The following is a 17,610-nucleotide window of genomic DNA, read 5'->3' as shown; positions in this document are numbered from 1 at the left end:
TGCAAGCTTATACATAACAGAAGGACTTTAAATTATTGTTAAAGTTTTCAAAACTGAGTTTTTATGGAGACATGTCTTATGATGTATTTTTCAAAAATGGGTCACAATTGATCCCCTTTTGAGCACATTATAATTTTAAAGGGAAAAAAACTTCAGAAGCTTGCTATTCATTTTCTTTTCAAGTTTTCTTGCATTTTTGATGAATACGGTGTATTTGAAATTATAAGATTTACTTAAATTGTTAAGGATATGCCGTATTTTGAAAATGAGGAGACTTGATCCCCCTTTTAATGGTGTGTAATAAAATAATAATTATCTGACACTTTTTATCATTGAATATACTAGAATTCCGAGTAAATAGAGGCTTCCAAATAGAATTTTATTTTTCACATGTATAATGTGTGTGTAATCCTCGAGGGATCAAGTCTCCCCATGTCACTGATGTATACACTAAGCTGAATTATTTGAAATATTTATATAACAGCCTTATTTGGACAAATACGTTTGAGAGTATGTTATTTATACTATGTGCTGTGAAATTTTGACACGATTTAGTTCAATTTTCACAAAGTTATTGAGATTTTTCCGAATCGCCTAGAAGATTTTTGAAGGACTGAAAACAAACCATCAGCCATTAAAAAATAATGCAATACATAATTAAAATCAATTATACCCAAAACATTGTCGTCTGTCCAGATGTTGTTTTGGAAAAAATATGCTAGAAGAAAACTGTTTTTGATTCCGAGAAAATATGGGGGGAACAAGTCTCCCCAGGGATCAAGTCTCCTCAGTCTCCCCTACTAATTTTGATCTGTCGGCAGCACCTGATAGGACTAACCTTGAACACCAGCTGAAAAACTGCAATAAAACAGTTCAATTATAGGAGTAAAATCTAGAAATGATCTCCAATAAAAACGGTTTAATTGTATCTCATAATAATTGGCTCGTTGTCATTGGAAGATCAGCTTTGATGTTAACTATCGATACGACAGTAGCTCGTAGTGAATCCGTTTTTTTTTTGTTGGCTGGTCATTTAAAGTATAGCATTTGATAGCATAGTTTCGATTCCACACCTCCATGCCCAAGTCGCTCCCAACGTTCCCGAAGATGCATTATTGTTGACAACGTGAAATAATTATACTGTACCCCAAAATTCATTCTATTCAACAGTGTGATTTGAATAATCAAACAGCCGGAGGTGGAGCCGGTGATTCAACCTAAGCCGATCTACATATCTTCTGCTACCATCAGGATGGGAATAGAGAAGGCAACCAACTGGGAGGAAGGCGCTGCAGCTTTGAAAGAATGGCTTACAACGCAACCGCATCTACCGCAGAATATCCGTAAGTAACACTTACTTGGACCGTGATTAATCATAGCACATTCTTCAACGCAAAGCACATAGCGTACAGCAGGGTCATTCAACTAAAAAATGGGAAGTAAAGTTATGAATTATGGTAGTCACGTGCGGATATTCTCACGAGTGACACGGGTGTATGCAAGCGCCTACAAGAACTACTATCTAGCGGATGTATACGATGTCACAGCATCTTAAAATATAACTTAAACACAATACATTTTCAAGGTCCATAACTGCCTCATCAGAATCAGATAAAATGTGGCATTCGGATTGCGGAAGAGAAGTAAGTGTTCAGCTCATGATGCGAATCACCGGGCATCAAATGCATCGCGCAACGTGCCTAGAATTGCATAGCATGTCTAGACTGCACTGCATACTGTATGCTTCCGACGATTTAAGTAGCATTCAATAATTGCAGTTAACCCTTAAGAGGGCACCATACACAATTCAGATACGAAAAAAAATCATCACATGCAAAACCTGCTGTATACTAAGATAAATTGAATTTTACACGAAACGTAACTTCGTACTTCACCAATACAGAATCCCATATTTGTTATGGTCATTGTTGCTCCCAGCTATGCAATGGTCAAGAAACTTATTTGTTTCAACATTAAAACATTCCTCGATGAATAAGGTACAGCTGGGCAGGATCCTGCTCTCCAGCTTAATGTTCTAAGACCTCTTCCAAAGATATTTAGCTCTTTTTGTCAATCAATATTTTTTGCATTCTTATATCGGGTCATTCAAGGGTTAATATCTAATTGCTATAATCTTATGCCGTTCGTTTTTCTCTCTCTCCATCCCAACAGACCCGCTTCTACTGCAACGGTACATCCACTCAACCAAAGGAGATCTGGAGTACGCAAAAAAGATTTTTATTCATGGGTTTACGATCCGGCAGAAGAATCCGCACATATTTGCCAACCGTGATCCACTGGAGCCGAAAGTACAGCAAGTGCTACAGGCAATGTAAGTAAACAGATCAGCCTTTATATACCTATGTATAGGGGGTTAGGGGCATAATGGACACCCTAAGCAAATGAGTACGTTAGACCTGTGTAACGAAGAAAAACTTAACATATTATCAGGAGGGTTACAACTTTAGCTTGTTTCCTACGTATTTCAATCATTTATAGCTGGTAGAATGTCTTTATTGTGAAGCAATAACGAATTTTAAATCGTGTGTTTTTAGAGCTGGCAGGAAAGGTACGGGGCGAAATGGACACCCATCGGGGCATAATGAACACCCCTGCATATTATATGCTAATTCCACAGACAAACAGACGTAACACTCTTCAAAACAGCTTGGCACATGCATTTAACGATCAATTCAAATTTAATTTGATTTGCGCGATTGTTCCACCAGAGGCGCTAGTGTTCGATCGCTTTGACGTTTGCCAGTGTACACGACGCTGAATGATGTAAACGAAGATTACCAGGCAATTTGTATAGTAGTGTGCGTGTTAGCAAAACGTCAAATCAAAATCCATCATGGCCGACAGTGTCGCGCGCGGTTCTACCAACAGGTGGCAGTGTGCTCATGAAAATGACACCGGACAAAAGTTTTTGATTAAATTCCTCTAAGAGTTACGTCTGTTTGTCTGTGCTAATTCTTTGATTACATCGATCAGCTAAGTAATCTGCCTACGGAGATCAATGCCACAGATATAATACTCCATCTTAGACGAGTTTGCATAACATCAAAGTTAATTAAATTAGGCTAAAATAATCAGATTGTTTTTTTTTCAAATTCTCTAAAACGCCTAACAATATACAATGCGCATACATCCATTCGTAATTGCCGGTGTTCATTTCGCCCCGAATCGACTACAACATTGAAATTGCTATTTTGAATAACTTGTGATCAAAAATATAATACTTCATCCATTGCTAAATCTTCGTATACATGTAGATAAGGTAACAATTCACTTGTTTTTATTGTGGACACACCCCTACACTCGTAATACCTTATTTGATACTGCTTCGAAATTATAAGAATTTCACCATATGAAAAACATATTTCAATTTCAATGATATTTTGGTTATTTTGGAGCAATATATATATGGTACTTTTGAAAAGTAGGACCATGACTTGTTCCTTTACACTTACGCATTAAAAGTTTAACATAAAAGTCAACGGTTTCGGGAAAATTAGGGGTGTCCATTTCGCCCCGGGTGTCCATTATGCTTCTAATCCCCCAACATATAACTATCGTATGGAATAAACATTCTTCTGGTTCGTAGCATGAAAACGCCAAAGTTGCAAGAAAGGTTTCCTGTTTTGGTTCGGCTTTATGAGATACGAAATTTTAAAAGATTTGAAGAAATAAACCTATACAAATTTTGAAATAAAAATAACGAATGGATTTTAGTATACGTATTAGGTTTAATAAATTTCACCTTACCAATTTTGATTATTTCAGTTATTAGCAGTTGATAGCACCTTTCTCGTAAAATGCGTCATAACGTTTTTAAATTGTACTGCTTATTCACAACACAATTTTGCTTTATAAAACTATTTGCGTTACATTTCTCAACATGAAGGGGGATGGCCAAAATGTTTGGGATAAGCCACTTTTTTTTCTCTCACAAAAAAGTTCAACATGCTGTAACTAACTTTTCATAGAGTGCATTAAAAAATCTCAACTGAATGTTTGTCATACAACTGCAAATTGTGCGCGCACAATACTGCGACAGTGTCCGCCATGTGCTATGACCGGAGAGGAAACTTGCTGACAGACAAAACAATGCTTTACAATGGTGACACCCAAATGGAAGGAGCATTTCCAAGTTGTGTTGCATGGTAACCCAAGCAACACACATGGTTACAAAACAGTGACGGCAGCGTATGTAAGGGTTGCACAGAAGTCACTATGACTTACTGCGCAACCCTTGCATACGCTGCCGTCACTGTTTTGTAACCATGTGTGTTGCTAGGGATACAACAATTAAAGTGCACTCAGTCACATGATTAACATATTGACTGGTTTGCTGAATATGATACACCGCACGGCCTTTGTAATGTTCCAAACGCGCATTTGCACGAAATTCCACGCGGCAAATCCTCTTGGAAAGGAACAACCGCACTTGAGGAAACGCCGCAATGTTATCTCCCATAAGAATTGAGTAAAAGGGAAGCAAAAACGCGGCTGTTCCTTTCCTCAGGGATTTGCCGCGTGTACTTTTAGGCAAATGCGCTAATAATAACTAGATGGCGGTTGAGCAGTAGAACCATGAACACTTCATAAGCGCGGAAGCAAGCAGCTGCATCAAGCAATCCTCCAGATTCTTATACAGATGTGGGAGGATGAAGAATTGCCCACCAGTTGGTCGGATGGCCGCGTATACCCAACTAAAAGAAAGGGCACAGACTAGAATGCGCCAATTACAGAGTGATTACACTTGTGACATTTAACAATGACGTCTCCTGTGAAATGAAAAGGCGTTTAACAGCTGTAAATAGGGCCTATAACGAATTTCGTAATCAGCTATTCTCTCGTAACTTGCAAACGCAGATCAAATTCGCTCTGTATAAGACGTTGATTTTTCCGATGATCCTTTGTATGGTCACGAGGCGTGAGCGTTGAAATTGGTGTATTTGGCCAAATAGAGCTTGGCGATTTCGTGGGCGGCCGCAAGCACGCTGGCTACACACATTCGGGAAACTGGAGGAACATCGCCCAAGACCGACGAAGATGGTGCTCTACTATACGCTCGACACTGAAGTAGAGTTACTTTGGAGCCAACAAGGTATCATGGTAGGTAGCTAATACTGGGTTTACAAAGTTACCTAGAGAGAAGCTCACCTTACGAATGTAAGGTGCTTGGACTAAAGCCACTTGGGCTGCATAAGCCGGAAAAGATAGTACGTTGCTGTTCTTTCATGTTAAAGATTGATATCAGCTTTGTGCAGCTTAGGCTACAGCTGCTCCAGTAAGCGCACTAAGGAGGTAGAAGATGTTCTGATACTCCACAAGTTTCATAAGTGCACGCTAGTGCCTTTGACTTTGAGTAGAAGCGATGTCAAAATTGAAGCAGCAATAATCCGTTAATTTCCGCTCCAAACGTGCAGAAGCTTGGTTAATACGTATCGAAACATGACGCTATTCTCCCTTCCTGTCTCTCTAGTGCACCCTACTTCTTATATGCAGCACTTACTTTGTTGATTTTCGCAATTCGCATATTATCTAGGTATTTATGTCCAATCAGTTGATTTGTAATGACCTCCACCCCTTAGAAACTGATGAAATCCTCTCGAACACTTTGCTGACTCCTCCACGCTAGAGCTTCATTATTCGCCATGTGATGTTGGCAAACCTTATTCAAACACGTTGCTGTCAGGTTCGCAAATAACCTGAGATGGGTATGAGCCAACACCCATATACTCTCGTCACATCGAAGAACAAACAAATGATTTGTGCGGATGAGAAGAGCAGACCTTTCCGAGGGCCACGCTAGGTTACTGCCGCCGTAATTGATCTCCATTCTTTGCAACAGTGTATGTCAAACTGATATTCAGTAGTAAATTAACAAATAAAATAAAAAACTTTATAAAATAAAGCTTTTAAGGTTTGATCGCAAAGTTTATGATTATTATTATTAGGGTATTGGTTCCCTTACTAAGCATGTGGCTCCCATTTTCATCCCACGAAAAACAAAGGATTGAAGCGCTGTTTGTTTTGTTTCTTATTTTTGTATTTTTTGTTAGAAGTGAGCACCCATGAAAACAAAAAGAACGGAGTCAATCGGTGCCGTAATCGCTTGTTTTCGAATAGGATGAAAATGGGAGCATGAGATTACTGATGGCACACATACCCTATTATAATCTTTATTATCGAGATATTCAGCCAGAGGCTGGTTCATCTCCGAAGTATATGATTGCTGATAATTGAATGATGGCTTCTCGGCGTTGCTCGGTGGCATCAGCAACAGTCATCACAATCATAGCCATTATATTTCGAATGGCTTGATCCCATCTAAATTCTGCCAAATCATCTCAACTTCTGAAGTGATCACCCTCCTACGTACTTCATAAGCAAGAAGACAGCAAAAACTTACATTTGGTATTATGTCTGTTCCGTTTATCTAACCCCACGGCTCCACTAGGCAAAATGTATTGTAATTTTGCTGCCAGAAAGAAAAAACGTAACATAAATGGTCAACACCGCTGCTTTCTATGCAAACGGGAGAGAACATTTTTGTCATGTCACACACATCTGTCCAGAAAAATGGCAAGACATTTCTGTCTAGTGGAGACGTCGGGTAACAATTGGAGACAGCTGTCTGTCACGACAAGCGCATATCTTTCAATAATCATTCGCAGGACTTGACTGCCGGCTGAAAGGGCTGAGACCCGGTAACGTGTTTATTGCGTTTTTGAATAGGTCAACGTGACAGTGGGAATCAACATCGAATATGCCTTTTGCACCTTTTAAAGAACCGACCAAGACGGCGATGTGATGCTAGGGTAATGACAGGTGGTGGCCTCATTGAAAGAGATCGTTTTCATAATAAGCGTAGGCTTGCAGTAACAAGGCATCGTTAAATTTTTAACGACTTCTTCTATTCAAATAGCTACTTTCGTTTGTAATGCACTTTGGGTGTGAGAGAAAATCAGATACAACGCCGCGGCATTTTAAAAGGTTCCCTTATCTGGCAAATAGTTAACACTCTTACGAGCATGTGCTTTCGTAGTTGCATTATACAAACCTACATTTTTAAAGCCTAAGAGTTCAAAACCTCTAATTTTTAATTACAAATCTTTATATGCTTGCTTATATCACCATCCTTTACTATTCCCAGCGATCGTTATAGGGCATTAGAGTGACACCAAGTCGAAACTTTATAATCTTGTATAAAGTTTTTGTACTCTCGAGTCTCGTGTTAGTGGTTTTGTAGAAACCTCAAATATAATTTTTACATATATACTTCTATTTAGTGCAAACTATACAGCATTCATCATGATACATTATCAACAACTTTATGCCACAATACTCGGTTTACGGTTGACACTCTACACACAACTCGGTCACTCCCAACGATAGCCAGATTACGATCCACCTAATTCATCCATCTCCAACGCTGTTGGAAGCCGGAGCTACTGCATATACCAACATCGCTGGAGTTTTTCTTCGGTATTCTTGCAATATATCCTGACCATCATAGCATTTCGTCTATGGTTACTTTCAAGGTGTTGTGTTCTCCGTAGGTTGCATTGTGTTCTTGGTTCATCCTTAGCCGCATCACACAGCTCTTTCCAAAGATCATCTCAACTCTCAACTATTTGTGACTTAACTCACTATTTGTGACACAATCACAGGCACAACACTCCTAAATGCTATGTCATTCATTAGTGGTTCCTTAGCACTCGTCGCTCGAAAACTGCAAGTCTGCAAGTGATTGCAGGTCTTCCTCGGACATGGTCCAGGTCTTATTACTACGAAGATCTACCGATCTTATTAACGTTTTGTACACGCTACATTTGGTGTGGAAGGGTGAAACTTTTTTCTCGAATACAGTTCCAGTGATGAACTTTCTTGACTCAGATTGTAGTCAGTCGCTAGTAAGGATTCGAGGATGTTCACTAGCTCATCTAATCTCAGAGTCACGACTAAATTGCTGCGAGAGGACATCGACCACGCCATGGTACAAGGACAGACCTACACAGGACATCCACAGACCTCTTCAGGTTTAAAGAGTGGTACAGACACAATGATTTAGCTTATACTTTTTTTTAATTGAGTGCATAATTCGACAGGGGTCACAATCGTAAGGGCCGATCTGCAGATGGTGCGGCCCATATTGGTACATGCCGGCAGCAGCAACAGAGAGAGAGATCAGTTAGCGCTGCCTGGTCGATCGACCTGATGGTGCTGGGAGGCTTGATAGTAGTGTTAGAGGAGGATGATTGACCGGTGATGTTGACCCGGTGAAGGAACGGTACGTACACCAGACACTTGACATGCTAAATTCACAACATGAAATTTATGATTTATCGTAAACCAACTAGCACATAACATCCGATTTCAACCACTTCGGTGCCCAGAAGCAAGCCGCCTTCCATTCTATGGCTCACCGGTTTTACAATGTACCGTTCGATAGCGTAGAATTCAAGGAAGAACAAAATCGAATCTACGCTGCAGCCGAGGTTAATGGGTACAATAGAACTTTCGTAGACAAAATTCTACAAAAACACAAACGCAAAAACCACCGTCAGAACATAACAACACTGGAGCCAGCAGGAAAAACCAAAAGAATTAGCTTACCGTTCTACCCCAATGTAACCAACCCAATGAATTAAAAGCTTCAACGACATGGATTGCAAGTAGTGCACAAAAGCGCCAACATTTTACGTGAAGTACTATGCAATCTGATGGATAAGATTCCCCCGGATAAGAAGTCAGAAATTTAGGCAATTCCGCCCAGAGACTGTCTAGCTGTCTACATATGACAGACACGCCGGAAATACAAAACTAGAATTAGGGAACACAAGAATGCTGTTGACATAAACAAACAAAATAAATCCAACGTGGCAGTTCATACAGCGAGCAGTGACCACAGCATCAACTGGGAAGAAGCGAAACTGCTCAAATGCACCAACAAAGCTTCGCATTTGAATGCATGGGAGTCCATGTTCATCACAGTACGAAAAAGCAATTGATGAATGAGGATGACCCTCCCATCGCATCGTGTCTCTTCGACCTAGCAGACTTGACGATAGATAACTTCTCTTCTTTTGGACGTATACGAACAACGTACGAACAAAACGCAGTCAGTCGGACATTGTCCTGAAGATGGGCTAGATCTCGCCCGAAACCGGTCGACAAAAGGTATTTTTTAATACTAGTATTGAAGCTGATCAATGCTTGAATAATCGCAACTGCAACATTTATTCACGTTGATGAACTTTTTAGTGAGCTAGGGCATCGCTAGCTCTCCTGGAGCTTAATAGTTGTCGAATAATCACCTATGTAGTAAACAGTGTTGTGCGGTGAAATTTACGATTCTTCAAAAATTTCCAAAAGTAAACATGGCGAACAACGGCAATGAAATGACAATATAACACTGATAATCAACATAGTTCCAATAAAGTTTAATAATATTTTAAAAAAGCTTATTTCTTTTTGGTGTATGGTTATGTCATTGCAGTTGAATAAATTGACTAAGTTAATAATGTTAAACTTTGTCTAAGCTATTTACTAAATTTACGTTCGCTGGACATGAATCTCTGAACAAGTACCAACGATCGATAGAACCGAAAATACCGCCGAGCAACATTTAACAGATCACAACCACGATCTTTTTGTCTAGGGATAGTAGTATACATCTAACTACTATTACCTGGCCGTTCAACTCGAGAACGCATGGCAAGGAGATCGTCGTTGTAATTGTGTTGCTCAAACAATGGCCCTTTATTAATTTCAATTTCTGTTCAATTTCTCTTATCTCTCGCTTGCGTATCTATCCACCGTATTCTTTCATTACTTTCCTTACTCCCTCTTACTTCGAGTAGTATTTATATCACCGAAAAAGGCCAAGGCAACTGATGAAAAATTTTAAACACCTTCATTTAAACCAACGATCTATGTATCTTTGATTAAACTTCTGACCGATTAACTGAAATATGTTGAACATAAGCAGTGCTGAAAAATTCATTTCGTCATATCTAAATTCAATCACCTATATCTCATTTTAGAAGCTGAACCTGAGAATATGGTATATGAAAAACTTGTGCGGCTAGACCAGTTCTGCAAGAAAGTCACGGAAAAACCACTACTTTTCCAATATTTAGGGTAAATGTCACGGACTACCTTCGAAAAATCCCAATGATATTCACGGTGAATATCATTTGGCATTTTTAAAAGGTAGTCCGTGACATTCACATCAAATATTCGAAAAATAGCGGTTTTTCCGTGACTTTCTTGCAGAACTGGTCTAGCCGCATAAGTTTTTCATATACCATATTCTCAGGTTCAGCTTCTAAAATGAGCTGTAGGTGATTGAATTTAGATATGACGAAATGAATTTTTCAACACTGAACATAAGCACTGATTTCTCCATGTGAAACATTTATTCGCCACTTTGTTCAGTAAAATTCTTGTTCAACTGCCGACGCTTCTGTAGAACTCTTGTAAAACCATCATACTTATTAATGGTTCTGAATTGTTTCTTCGGAGGGATAGGAGTTACTTGGTAGTAGGTTATGGACCTCAATATTTTCTTCCTTCAGCTACGTGTTACCTAGCCTCTACAAACCGGCTGACATCAAAATAAAGTAAAATAAAAATATCTGTAATTTTCTAAATATTACAAAAATTTACTCGACTATGGGACTCACGGTAGATTTCTTTATATTTTTTAATTGCAGTGATATGGTGCCTCTGCCTTCCATTGAAGGATGTGAAGACAAATTTGTATTTTATCGGCTGGTGGATTGTGATCCAGATAAAGTTAGTTAAATACGTTTTCAATCAACTTAGCATTGTAAAAAACATATTTTGCTTTTCCAACAGTTCCACTTCAATGATGTTATTAGAACGTTTTTCATAATAGCCGACAGCCGTCTAGTGCAACCGGATGTCCCAATGAACAACGGAGGTGATATTCCGATTTTCGATATGACTGGGTTCACGCTCAGGCATCTTACGAAAGTGATCCTCTCCACGTTGCGAGTGTACATGAAATACACACAGGTAATTATCTTGTTTCATAGAAATGATCACCTAACAGGGTGATAAATAAATTGTTCCGTTGCTCACGATTCTTCAATAAAACCCGATTGTAATGACAACGTTCGAAAATTAGCCGCCTAGTCATGCAAACAGAAGTTAATTGCTCCTATCACTTGCAGGAAGCACACCCAGTGCGACTGAAGGCGATACATGTGATCAACTGCACTACCTTCTTGGATCGAGTAATGTACATCGTGAAGCCGTTCATGAAGAAACAAGTTGCTAACATGGTAACATATGCCTAATGAGGTTGATCAATTGCTTCCATCGTTAGTAACTCGTCTGTTTTCTCCTTTCAGTTGCATTTCCACCTGCCAAACTCGGAAACGCTCTATGAACATGTTCCAAAGGATGCCCTTCCAGATGAATACGGCGGAAAGCAAACAATCGCTAAACAGAAAGCCGAATGGTTCAAACGACTTGAATCACTGAGGTAAGGCCCATTATTGTCGCGCTTATCTTAGATTCTCAGCAAGCTGCGTTCGAAACGCGCAGCCTCAGATCGCGCCAGACCGCGCACGTATGATTTGTACACGGTGTGCACCTTGGCTAAAACTGTTTTGCAGCCGCCGGGTGGAGCTGTCAGCCGCCGTGTACAAATCAAACGGGCGCAATCTTATGACGGCTGACTCAGATCAGCAGGATCTGAGTGATTAAGCTAGGATGCACAATACATATTCACATATAGAGATGGTGAGGTGAAATGCTTAAAGCACGGAAAGCATTATCAAAATGTATGTTATTGTGGCAGAAGTTAAAAAATGTTATTGACATAGGCCCATACAATTATGTTTTATCAATTTGTGAATTCAATGTCTTTTGAAAGGTCATCAAGAAATCCCTTGATCATCAGTCATCGAATCTACTAGCGTAACTAGTGATCTTTCACGGTATCACGAAAAACTTCCAGAAAACCCCCCGTAATCTCCTAACATGTTTCTGAAACTTAAGAAACCTTTTTGAAACCCCTCTTAAATTCCATTTAAATCCCTATGAAACCCCACTGATCATCGATACTCCCGTGAAACCTATTTGAAACACCATTGAAGCCCTGCTGAAATCATATCCTCAAGCTTTTTTAAAACCTCAGGAAACCCTCCTGAAGATTGTTAAGCCGTTTGAAATGAATCTCCCTTAAAGTTTCTTCAAACACTACTGAAACTCGCTTAATTCCTCTAAAACACCATGAAATCCTCCGAAGCTCTTATGAAATCCACTGAAATCTCCTGAAAGCCCGTGGAATCCTATTGAAGTGCACTGAAACTTTTTTGAGGCTTTCATTAGCCTTCATTAGGCTGAAGTTTTGACGCATTTCACATCCAGAATATGACAACTAGGTATTAATTACAATTCTATTTGCAGGGATTACTTCACCGACGAATCTCGTTGGAATATTAACGAATCACGGAAAATTAACAACAACAATAACAATAACAATGAACTTTGTGGTTCATTGAGGAAGTTGGAAATCGATTGAGCAGTGCAATTGGTAATTGCCTACCCAATAGCATTTTATATCTAGACTTTGCAGTTTTTGTGTACTTACATACATATGGTGATACAATACAGTAAAGAATTAAGATGAAAATTGAATACATAAGCTTGAGTCTCAAATTACAAATTTAATTAATCCGAAAAACTCAGCAATAATGTTCTGTTGTCCATTGTGTTACCACCCGACTTCAACATGTACTTCGGTCTATAGCCGCAACCAAGCAGTAGTGGTGGCTATTGGTGGGTACTCGATATGCCCCGATGAACAGACGTCACACTCCAGTCGCCTCCCATAGAACGGTTGATTCAAATATTCGGTAGTTGGTCAATTGACCACTCGCGGTGCTGGCATCCTGTTTGACGTTTCTCAGTGCCGCTACCTAGTGGTGGTCCGGCCAATTACAGTACGATTATTGGGCGGTTGTGATTTCGTAACCATGTTTTTCAATTGAATTTGTTCTGAATACAGTAATGTTCCGATTTTATCACGCCCTCCGCACGTCAGTCCTTTATTTTTCATTAATTAGCTGTTACATTTGAGAGCAAGTGTTTCCCCGCTTCTTCAAGATGAATGTTGAAAGCGCGTTTTGCAACGTTAAAAATATTGAAAATGTGTATAGAGTTTGTAAAATATGTTGCAAACTTCCCGACCAGTAGAGCAAGGCTACCGTATAGCAGGGTAATTCGGGCACAAACACGGCAATCAAAGCACCAACTCAAAGCTTATTCATTTAGACAACATCTTTATTTGGCTCCTAGCATTGTGCCACCTAAACGCCTAATCCTCTCTCTACGTCCTAGCTGTTTATTCTTACTTAGAAACTAACATTTGTCTCATCTTTGTACTCACGCATCGCCACCGATCACAAACCTCGACCGCTCACTCGGGCCTCCTCGCCTGCCGGATGCGTGTTCCCGGCCGACCCTACGGTCCGATTCATGATTGGCGTCAACTCGCTCACCAATCCGCTCCTCCGATTACCGATGCGATCGTTGCTGCCTTCGAGCCTTTCGCTCCCGCGCCGGAAAGCTGGCTACCGCGTCCCGCCGAAAGCCACCGAGAACGTCTCAAGATCGACGGTGCGCCGACGTCGGTGGTCACCCCCGCTCGGTCTGCCTGATTGATGTTGACGAAACTGGAACGAGAAAAAAGAGCCTTATTTGACGAAGGCTCTTTGCTCCTGTCCTCTCGGTGTATACGGATCGTCACGGTTTCTTGCCTCTTCCGTCAGCGCTTGACCTCGGCTGATCGTGCAAGATGTCCCGCCGGGCGGCTGAATGATCTTCACTGGTGGGCCACGATGCAAAACTGACACTCGTGCGGTTTGATCTGCCAATTGCACGGACGGCGAGTGCCACCACCGAGTTCACCGACGGTCAAACCGGGGGGAAACAGCGCTAATCGCGTTCGGATGTGCACGAAATACGTCGAATGAGGTGCAGTTTTCTCCAGAACATGTGGCTTGGCAATCTCGTGGTGGTGCAAAATGGCCGCCTCCTTTTGTTGGCTGCACTAAGCGTCGGTCTCACCGATGCAAAGGCCGAGTTCACCTTTTTCGTGTAACTGAAATTGCCTCCAACAGCAAATCAATTTTCCCCTTTTTTTTTGAAGCTGGATCCACTTCTACGCCCGTAACGTGAGCCACTACCGTTTCGACCGATGGATGCTTGCAAACTGCTGGCACTATGAACGATCGCGTGATCAGCTCCCTCCGCCTGATTGCCGGTGATGGTAGTTGTGCTTGAGAAAAAAGCCTCCCTTTTTCTGGGAATGAACAGTGCTCTCTCGATGAACGTCGCTTGTGTGTATGCTGCCGTCGAGCCGTACTGCAATGTTTGCCTCTCTCGTTGCCGAGCTCGATACTCAATAGGTTGTCCCAAAATTGCACATGGTCGAAAAGCTTGGGGGCTCACCCTGCAAATGATAGCTAAGGGTGTTAGAAACAAACTTTTGTATGAAGGCAACTTTCAAAAATGACGTTTAGAGGTCGCCCCAGCGAGATTTTTGAAAAATGGCCATTTTTCTTAATAAATTTCATACAAATATTTTTCACCGTACAAAAATTGGCAATATCCACTATTTTTATATTTTTTGCAGCTTCATATGGACCCAAACTACTTGGAAAAAATAATTAACGACATGTTTTGCAAGTAACTTTTTGATACTAAATTTTTGAATATACTAAAATTTGTCATTTTTTGAAATACTTTGCATTTTACCCATCATAAAAAGTATCAGAACTTAATGCTAATTTAAAACAATTTCCATAAAAAGATCGGAAATTTTATGAGGAAAAACTTTGCCGAAGACAGCATTGCGTTTTTTCTATCCGTTTTGAAGTTATTCACGATTTACTATTTGGTGAAATTTGGATTTTTAGGTATTTAAAAAAAACAAAATTCACAAAAGAACTGCCCAGTAAAAAATCACGTATGCTCAACAAGTTTTTGTCTTGATTGTGTTTAGGAATTATGGTGGCATCATTCATTGAATTTTTGTTTCCGTTGACAAATCCATTTTCTTTGATACAGAAAGGTACCTACTAGCGAGAAACTTTATCATTAGATACCATTTTGAGGTGCCTCAGTAGGCCATGGCATTTTTAACGGTTATGTACTGACAATGGTTTATACGAGCATAATACACAATCAAATGCACGGCACATTTTCTATACCATTTATTTTCTTTTTTTTTTATTGTTCAATGATGTTGTTCTAATCGTTCAAAGACATGAATAAAACGTTCTAGTAGTCCCTATTTATCATTTTGATCAACATATAGGACGATAAAAATGACGTCACTTGTTTATGTCCAAAACTGTTGTTTACCAATCATAGCCTACCTTGTCTTATTGTATGCCGTGTATGTGTTATGGTAATCAAATTGTTCTAACCTTGGATAACATTACGTTAACTCACTGGTTCATCTCATCCCACCCGTTTCAATTTGCCTCGATGTATCTTATTTTCGGTGTTGATAAGATAGTTCAAATCAGTAGATGTAAAAAAGACATGCCCTGCTTTTCAGAATGCATAGAATTGGAACTTAGTATCTAAAAATTGGTATTCTTACGTAAGATGTTCGTAATCGCGATTTCAATTTAACATGGACCAACGTATTCGCCTTTATGCACTTTGCCACTGTTTCCTGGGCTGTTTCACTGGTCCAGGACTCATACGTCTTCATGTAGAAAAATAATTGAGAATATCGACAGGAAAGTAAGATAAACGTGAAAATATGGCTCAACATTTTGTGGAGAATATCTTCAAAAAATCAATAGGCTGTACGAAGCTTGTCAGGAGAGCTAGCTTTTTAAGAAATCTTTGCTAGTTAATTTCTATATGAAGGGATTGAATAACAAAAAATAAAAATCGAATAATGATGTCATCATAATTCCATAACACAATCAAGACAAAAACTTGTTGAGCATACGTGATTTTTTACTTTGTATGTGATTTTGGGTAGTTCTTATGTGACATTTTTAGAAAAATCCTAAAAATTCAAATTTCACCAAATAGCAAATTGTGAATAACTCTAAAACGGATAGAAAAAACGCAATGCTGTCTTCGGCAAAGTTTTTCCTCATAAAATTTCCGATCTTTTTATGGAAATTGTTTTAAATTAGCATAAGGTTCAGATACGTTTTATGATGGGTAAAAGGCACAGTATATCAAAAAATGACAAATTTTAGTAAATTCAAAAATTCAGTTTCAAAAAGTTACTTGCAAAACATGTCGTTAATTATTTTTCCCAAGTAGTTTGTGTCCATATCAAGCTGAAAAAAATATAAAAATAGTGGGTATTGCCAATTTTTGTACGGTAAAAAATATTTGTATGAAATTTATTATGAAAAATTGCCATTTTTCAAAAATCTCGCCGGGGCGACCTCTAAACGTCATTTCTGAAAGTTGCCGTCATACAAAAGTTTGTTTCTAACACCCTTAGCTATCATTTGCAGGGTGAGCCCCCAAGCTTTTTGACCATGTGCAATTTTTGGGACAACCTAATACTCAACGTATCCGATCGAGGCCTGCGTGATCGGAATGGAGTGCTTTGTGTGTGTGGTGTGCGGTGGTCAACATGAGCGCGAGTTTCAGGATTGCGAGTCGATGATGGTAGGCATTACAGAGGTGCTTAAGTTGTTCTTGGCGGAACAAATTTTTACTCATAAGTCGGAGCATTTACAAATGGTCTTATGGTTTAACGAATTCCTAATGGCACAGCTGCTAATCACAAACTTAAACGTAACAAATATTCAAAAGCAATTTTGAAAAGGGGCGTGATAAAATCGGAACAATACTGTATTACGTTTGTTTCGCTGTGCTTACACCATAGAAGTTTGAAAATAACACTAATTTCGGAAAAGATGTACAACACTACCCATGGACAGCGGCAGCCATCAAAGATATCTCGATTGCAAAATTAAACATTAGAGAGCATTTTGGCGACATAAAAAGGAAACAATATTGAACTTTTGGTACACTATCCAAAACACACAGGTGCAGCAATAGAAACATCCTTCACAGAATACTTAACCCTGCAGGACGCGCGCCGTTATAAAAAGTACAACACTACCTCGCTCGTCGTATACAGCGCAAGTGTGGTGCAAATTCCCCTCCAGAGACAGTCTTTTTATGGGTCCCAGGTAACTGAGGTCGATCCGAATTAATCCGAATTAATACCTGTTAATGTCCGTCATACCCGGACGAAACGAAGGGTTCGCCAGGCTCTTGGCCGAACAGTAACGGAAGCTAATCGACGACGGCCAGCGGTAAAGTTGGCTAGATATGCCTGAGAGTGCTTACTTTCAATCGGATGCTCTTGAGTAACTAGAGTTCACACCCCATGCAATACTGTAACCGATTCACTGTGGCAATCACATTGTTCAAAAGATCAATTGACCGTGGGAAAAGGAAATGAGAAATGATCTACATATGGATGGAAAACAAAAAAAAAAATACAGAGAACGTCCGTAAATTAAATTGAGCTAAAATTGTCAGAGAACAAGGTCGATGAAAGTT

At 39.7% G+C, this 17,610-nt stretch overlaps 1 protein-coding gene across 2 annotated transcripts in view; it reads left to right on the top strand.

The window, feature by feature from the left end:
- The window catches only part of LOC109404973 (alpha-tocopherol transfer protein), a 31,953-nt gene extending 14,436 nt beyond the window's left edge, over positions 1-17,517 (top strand). For both annotated transcript variants that reach the window (XM_029863391.2, XM_062858617.1), the window contains exons 2-8: positions 1,171-1,343; positions 2,173-2,332; positions 10,731-10,812; positions 10,876-11,055; positions 11,214-11,324; positions 11,394-11,527; positions 12,457-17,517. In XM_029863391.2, coding sequence (XP_029719251.2) covers positions 1,253-1,343; positions 2,173-2,332; positions 10,731-10,812; positions 10,876-11,055; positions 11,214-11,324; positions 11,394-11,527; positions 12,457-12,571 — 873 coding nt within the window. In that variant the 5' untranslated portion in view covers positions 1,171-1,252 and the 3' untranslated portion in view covers positions 12,572-17,517. The remainder of the gene's footprint in view (positions 1-1,170; positions 1,344-2,172; positions 2,333-10,730; positions 10,813-10,875; positions 11,056-11,213; positions 11,325-11,393; positions 11,528-12,456) is intronic.
- The last annotated feature ends 93 nt before the right edge of the window (positions 17,518-17,610 follow it).

Source organism: Aedes albopictus, chromosome 3, assembly GCF_035046485.1.
Source record: "Aedes albopictus strain Foshan chromosome 3, AalbF5, whole genome shotgun sequence".
NCBI lineage: Eukaryota > Metazoa > Arthropoda > Insecta > Diptera > Culicidae > Aedes > Aedes albopictus.
This window is presented reverse-complemented; position numbering and strand designations above follow the sequence as displayed.